This window comes from Triturus cristatus, chromosome 10 (genome assembly GCF_964204655.1).
Source record: "Triturus cristatus chromosome 10, aTriCri1.1, whole genome shotgun sequence".
Taxonomy (NCBI): Eukaryota; Metazoa; Chordata; class Amphibia; order Caudata; family Salamandridae; genus Triturus; species Triturus cristatus.
This window is the reverse complement of record NC_140593.1, coordinates 1,181,129,141-1,181,136,767: the sequence shown is the minus strand read 5'-3', so window position 1 is coordinate 1,181,136,767 and position 7,627 is coordinate 1,181,129,141. Positions and strand designations below refer to the sequence as shown.

At 41.2% G+C, this 7,627-nt stretch overlaps 1 protein-coding gene across 1 annotated transcript; it reads left to right on the top strand.

Annotated features, from left to right (window-relative positions):
- Window positions 1–1,024: 1,024 nt before the first annotated feature.
- LOC146796957 (olfactory receptor 1f45-like) lies at window positions 1,025–1,966 on the top strand. The gene has a single exon (XM_085631467.1). The coding sequence runs from the start codon at window positions 1,025–1,027 to the stop codon at window positions 1,964–1,966; it is 942 nt and encodes a 313-aa protein (XP_085487593.1).
- The last annotated feature ends 5,661 nt before the right edge of the window (window positions 1,967–7,627 follow it).

Sequence of the window (7,627 nt, the reverse complement as noted above, 5' to 3'; positions counted from 1 at the left end):
TTCACTGTGCGGGCGGCACTTGCCTGCGCTGTAGTAAGAGACAGAGATCACCCTGCAGGCCGGTGCAGTGAATGCACTCACCTGCAGTGGGTTGATTGGGGAGGGGTCAATGGGGCCCCTTGTGGCCCCTCTGGTGCACTGCCCTCATGGGTCGCACTGACAGTGCACCACATTTTGACGGCTTCTTTGCCTTTGAGCCCACATCCTAATACGGCGTGGGTGCAGAGGCAAAGAGATTCACTCATTTGCATGGTACCACGCCCCCATGAAATGAGGGAATGCTTTTTAGAGATAGTGATACATGTGTACCAGTGCTCTCAGTATTTCAGAAGAGGCTGCACATGTATCTGAGGCCCCTTCTGGAATACTAAATTGCCCTAGGAGTGTACAAAGGGAGAGCATTTGCCTATTGAGACCCCAGCATACTTTGTGTAGAAAAGCTCCTGATTATTTGTAAGACCTACTAGAAGGGATTACAATTGTAATTTGTAACTGTGATTTTGCCAATATGTGTGCCTCATATTTGGTTGTGTGTGTGTGTGTGTGTGTATTAAAGTGCATTTTTGGTGGAAAAGAACTGGGTGAACAATATTTCATTAACTGTTAATTTATGGGTTGCTGAATTCTGTGTTTCTTATCCAATGCACTTCCTTGGCATAGCCTTGGACTGCTCTGTCTCACTATCCTGATAGTGACATGCAAAAAAAGGTAGTTGGTCTCCAGTTTGGTTATTTCACACTAAAGGTGAAAGACCCCAGTTGACACAATTGGGTTCTATTAATTTCTGCTTGCTCAGGGATCTCCCATACAGGATTTATCACAGTATGTTATTCAAATTGCAATAAAATAACAGAACAATACAGTAAAAGCGTATACAACTTTACTCTAATCTCATCATGTGGTAGTAGGAAATCTTGAAGCATTAACAGTTTCCCTGACTACATTTATTTTAGTGACGAGCTGTGTTATACTTAAGGAAAAATATGGTTCACAAATGTTATCTGTATTTGTAACTCCTAGGCAAATGGAGAGCAGTAACCAAACTGTTGTGGCTGAATTTCTGCTCCTGGGACTTTCCTATCTTCCTCAGGATAAGGCGTTGCTATTCATTGTATTCCTCTCCATGTACATGATAACAATCCTGGGAAATGCCTTGATAATAGCAGCCATTGCCCAGGAATCTAAACTTCATAACCCAATGTATGTTTTCCTAGGCAGCTTCTCCTGTACGGACATCTGTCTGACATCAACCACAGTCCCCAAACTTCTAGTCAACCAACTCTCTGCAAGAAAGAGCATCTCTTTTACTGGTTGCTTCACCCAAATGTACTTCTTTATCTCTGCAGTAACCATGGAAAATTTGTTGCTAGGTGTCATGGCTTATGACCGATATGTGGCCATTTGCAGACCACTTCATTACCCGAAAGTGATGACTAAGAGGGTGTGCACTTTGATGCTGGCCTTCTCAGGGCTCATGGCTTGCCTGCACTCTCTGCTACACACTGTGCTGGCCTCTGAACTTTCCTACTGCAGGTCCAACCAGGTCCATCACTTCTTCTGTGATCTCCCACCGCTTCTCAAACTCTCTTGCTCTGACACATCAGTCAATGAACTGGCCATATTCACTGAAGGTTCGGTCTTACTTAGCCCTTTCCTCCTAACTGTTGTCTCCTACATTCACATTGTCAAGACCATCCTGAAGATAAGGTCAGTTGCAGGAAGACACAAGGCCTTCTCCACCTGCTCCTCTCACCTCACCATGGTTACATTGTTCTATGGGACCCTGTTCTTCATGTACTTCCGGCCTTCATCCAGCTACTTTCTGGACTATGACAAAGTGGTCAGTGTTGTTTACACAGTAGTAATTCCCATGCTGAACCCCTTCATATACAGCCTGCGAAACAAGGATGTCATAAAGGCAATAAATAAAGTGATAAGAAGAAAACCAGGAACCCCATACTCTTGATATAAATGTAAAAATTCCCATCTGCACTAAACATTTTGAACAGTATATATTACATGTTAGTGAATATTGCCTGAGATGCTTCCTCAGTAGAGAACAAGAGGACATAATAGACATAGAAACACTGCCTTAGATTTGGAAAGATAAAACAACAAATACCAGAATACATTGCAACAAATAAGAAAGAAACATAGGATAGGCTTCTCAAATTCACAGGTTAGCTTAGCAGGGAAGTTTAGATTTGACATCCTATGCCACCATCTTGTAGGTGGTCAGCCAGTTTGTAAGCTTGAATATGCTGCCACCATCTTAAATGAACACATTATGATTGCCATCTTCTATTTCTTTCTCCAAGAAGGACCATCTTGTAGATTACTCCATTTGTTGTTAGATATGTATAGCTGCAGTCCTGTAGTGACATTTGAAATTGTATGGTGAAACACCTCTCTGACTACTGTCATGGCTGCTCATCCTGCCATTTTTATGACATTTTGAATGTACTTGGTTTTGAAAACTGATACCTTTTTTTTTATTTTTTATGTCAACCTCATTTGTGAAGTTCTGATTCATCATTTATTCTATATGTTTCCATGTGTCTCCCTCAGGCAAAAATATTTTTAATTGCATATTTTGACATTGAAGGAAGAAGTACTTACAAGAGTGCCTTCTTCGCCCACAAAGCCTTTCACTTACATACCCCCAACTACTTAGACAACAAGTTTCCGAAAGCTGGGAGTACTAGATCATTGAGAAGCTCTAAATCACTTTTTCTCCTACCTCCCAATCTAAAAAAGACATTAACCAAGACGTGCTCTTTTTCTGTAAATGCATGGAGCATATGGAACTCTCCACCTAGCGATCTACGATGCAACCCCTCCTTCCCTTGCTTCAAAAGAGACCTGAAACTCCTCCTCCTCAACAAATACTTTAACTCTTAGCGTACTAAACTTTGTTAATTAGTTCTTTTTACAGGACTAGACCCTCGTTCATAGTCAGTTGTTTGTTTGCTTATGCTGTCTATTAGATTCTTCTGAATTTCTCTTTGTTTTTTTCTTTGATGTGTACTTTAATCCATTGAGCCTCGCTTCATATGTTATTGCATTCTTAATTTACTGTAATCTTCACAATCATGTAAAGTGCTCTGATAACTTTAGGTCTAGCTAGCGCTATCTAAAACTTGAAAATAAATAAATAAACCACTGTTTAAATTGCAGACATTCTGCACTGTTTATCTGACTGCTGAATAAATAATAGGAAAATGTTAACATTTACCTGGCTGCTAACTAAATAGTAGAGGTTAGAGATGTCCAGGAAGCAGTGGTGCAAACAGCAGAAAAACTTCACTATTTACGTCCGCTTGCTAAACGGTAGAAATTCTGCACTGTGCTGCCTGCAGCTGTGTAAATAGCAGAAAAACGTCACTATTCACCCAGCCACTGATTAAATAGTAGAGATTCTGCATTTTTCTTCTGGCAGCTTGCAAACAGCAGAAAAACCTCACTGTTAACCCAGCCACTGGCAAAACAATAGAGATTCTGCATCATGTGGCTGGCAGCAGTGCAAATACCCCAAAAAGTCACTTTTTGCCTGGTCGCTGTCTAAATTGTAGAGATTTTGCACTTTTTGGCTGGCAGTTTTTGGAAACCTTCCCCCCCAAGACTACCAACCATCCTTCCCTTTGGATATTAGTTACCACTCCAACTTGGGGGTTTTAGCTCATTAATGGATTGCAACATCAATTGCAGTCACAACCTATCAATAAAAATCCTTTACCAATTGGAAAGAGGAGAGAGAAAATCTCTTTCATGATTCCTCCTATTTGCATTTTAGAAACAATCACAGAAGTCCTTTTACTAGTCTAAATACATTTCCAACTCATAGAAAGGGTTTGGTACATAATGATAAGACTTTTTGGTCACAAACCTTATTATTTCGCAACATGAGACTCTTAGCGCTAAAACTGTCTTAGATGAAAGCATTAACTTATACGTCTAATGGTCCCAAATGTTTGAATGTTTCCATGTTATTTTAAATAGAATTGGCACAGAACGCCACTCCATTACACTGTTGGCCAAGGTACAGGAAGTTAGGAGGCCTTCATGGAGCTATCTCGTACTCCACAAATGCTCCTACTGCTTTACCTGCAGATGTGACTAATGATAAAGATGCTTAGAACCGTTGTAAGACTAGGTAAAGCGGTTTACTCTTCTGAAGCTATATACTCGCTCTTACTCACAAAGCCATCGGAATGTACAAGGGCCAGATACACGGTTACCTATCAAGCTCCATGTTCTGAGAAGATCTCTTTTTCTGCAGCACCTCAGTGCATTCTAACATTTTTAATTCTGGTTCAGTATAATTAAACAAATAAGACTGAAACAACTGAAAGCAATGACCTGTAAAAGCAAAAACCAGAAATGCAAATGTTGTACCCCTGTAACACAGAGTCATCTAATATTGATGGTGATTTTCTCTAAATAGAAACAATTGCAGAGGACCACTTATTAAGTGACCAACACAGTATTATTGAAAGGCTTTATTCCAATGTCATGACAGAAGTAAGACAAGCGTTTGCAATGCAATAGGTCTCGCATTTACGCGAGTTTGAGTTATTGGCATTGTAAATGACAATGCCTTTTATTTATGTTTAGGTTTTTAAAACATAAATAAAAGGCATTATCCTTTACATGCTAATAGCTTAAACTCTCGCAAATGTGAGGCCTGCGGCATTCCAAATGCTTGTTTGTAAAATCGCCCTATGCAGCGCTTTCACTTTAACGGTGGCCACGTCCCTTTCTTTATCCGACCCGCGTCTAAAGAAAGGTGCGCGGCCACCATTAAAGTAAAAGCTTTTACCACAAAAAAAACATTTGTTTGTCAACTTGACCCTCTCTCATGGGTTTTCTGACCAACTGCCTTCTGACCTTTCAGGAACAAACAGGCCACTCTTTCCTGCGGCCATGGCCACTAGAGAAGGACGCTTCATCCTCTCCCGAGCTGACAAAAAACAACGATAGAGACCAGCACCCCGGGCAGATGCTGCTCTGTTGAAATGATGTACGAAGGCACTTAATGGGTGCAGGAAGCCTCCTTAATGACACCTGGCTTGCTTTTTCCAAAATAATTTCCCCAAAGTTCTTGTTCACGTATTGCAAACGCTACGTCTTTGGAAACACAAAAAAAACCTACAAAGTCAACTTTTTAAATTATGTTGCTAATTTTCATTACAAAAACATAAAACTACCAATGGCATAAAACCATTAAAAGGCAATGCACTGTAAATTGATTAGTGAGATCTTTTCTCTCTTTTCTCTCTTTGTGTTGCTATATTTCCTTTTTGTTTCCACAATGTTGAACAGATTTTTATAACGTTGATTGATACTTTCAGGAGTTCATTTTTTAAAGAATTGTTCCTTAAAAAGAAGGGATGAATAATTTGACTAATTTAATACTTTTTAAGCATTATATGAAAAGATGCAATACAAAATGATATTCATTTTATGCATCTCATTTTCTCCACTATAATATCAGCTTCGGAGTAGACATTCTTCTTCAGTATTATTGTCAAACTGAGATTTACTCCCAGAAAAACTCATAGTTTATTCATGCATTAATTTATCTTTATATCCAGGATCTCTATCATTCTCATCTGCTGAATAGTTGTTCAAATGACTAAAATGATGCTGTGTACATTAAAATAAATAACATATTGTTTTCAGTCTTAATGGCAGTTTACTTTGGTATCAGTGGTAACACCAAATTAAAACCGTCTGCAGGCTGAGTCCTTTAATGTGTGGTTGCGGAGGAGGCCCCCTTCGCACAAAGGCCGTGGTATGGACTTCCGCCAAGGATCCTTCAGAAAGAGTGCCCTGTCGTCTCTTAACTGGAAAGCAACAGACACAGCACAGCATGCAGTGCTTCCCATCATCCTTTGCAAGAAGACTTAAAAATAAAATAACTGATTGTCCTGATAGACCGAGGCTCAGCTCAATGACAGTGAGAGGTAGGCGGAATCATAAGGAAAAGAACGGATTAGATGACAGACCCCTCTGGAAAAGCTCCCAGGTGGGTGCACAGTCAGTTGGGTGCCAGGCTTTACCTGACATGCAACTGTCCCCGCCCCAGTCCTACCAGAGGCACAAGCCTGTCATGTACTTTTACCCACTTCCAAGTAGATCCGTCTGCATTTGAGGTTCTTTGGCACCCAAGCATGCAGCTGTGCACAATCTAAATGGGTTATCCAGGAAGGATGTCCTAATAAGTCTCAAATCCTAAGCAGACGTCATCAAACAAGGCAAAATTCTGGGATGCCTAATGCAATTGTCAGGGATGCAGGACTTGGTATAGAGAACTGTATTTTTTCCTATGCCGGACGACCCTTTGATGGGTTTAAGGCATTCTCCTGGACCTGTGTGTGCTGCCAAAGCGCTTGAGCACACTGTAGTGTAGCGGGCTGCACCTCAGCGGCCTAGGCTCGAGAGGCCCTGTGCAGAATGGATGCCTGCCAAAACGAAATTAAATCAAGGACATCAATATCAGGCGAGTCGCTGCTTTGCCTGCACATGCCAAGAGCGGCGGAAGGTCCTGCAGCAAGAACCAGCAAAGGGCCAGGCCGGGCAGGGAGGGAGGGAAACGGGTTCCAGGGGATTCAGGCGGTGCTGCAGAGGGAGGGACCCGGAACACAGGCTGCAAGTGGCCGGCGGACAACGAGTCAACAAAAAGTACACGTACCGTATAACGACTAAGTAAAGGAGCCAGTAGCCATGGGAGGATACAAATGACGACATGGCTATACTAAAGTGGGACTAACAAGCCTCATAATGAATCAGAAGACAGAATTTACAAAGGACAAACACACAAGCGAATGAAAAATAAGGGCGGGGGAGTGGGCAAAGCTTCCATCTATACTGAACTACCACAGATCTTCGCACTGGCTCACGCTCGATCTAAAAAACTATGGGCCTGTATTAGAGTTTGGAAGACAGAGTTAAGTCCATCAGGATGGCAGAGGATGATACCTCTGACATTCCGAGGGACATCCAGCCACCAAATTTTGAGTTGTCCTCTGGGCCTGTGGACATCTCTCTACATTGGCACTAATTGATATCATGGCAGTTTCTGTCTTATGCATAAAACAAAAATCCCCAAAACCTTAATGGTCCTAAATGCAGGGAGTTTTCTCCCAGGGTGATGGGGTCATTATTTTATTTCCTGTGCCTTATAGACAGGTTTTACTCTAAATAGGGTATATGGTATAAAGTCCTTTCTTTGACAGCCTATACATTGCCATGCCATCAGAGGAAGTATTCTGCTGAGAAGCAACAAACAGAAGAATGCGACTATAATTAATTGAGATGAACGTCATTGGAATATGAATGCATTTTTCCAGTAAATCAGCATCGAAGACACAGAAGAAAGGAAAATCACAGAGATTTTTACTCATTGACTACATTACAAATATTGCAAACAAGTAACACACTGAAAAAACAAAGACATTTTGTTACCTCCATTCTTGTGAACTGATTTGGGGTGTTTGTCTTTCAAATATCATTTTCTGTTTGTCGCATAGACATAGCCTTTGTGCTGGGGAATGGCTCTCACAGCAGCAGCATGGTATTGACTCCAAGCAGAAGTATCCACAACAAGGACACAATAAAGCATCAG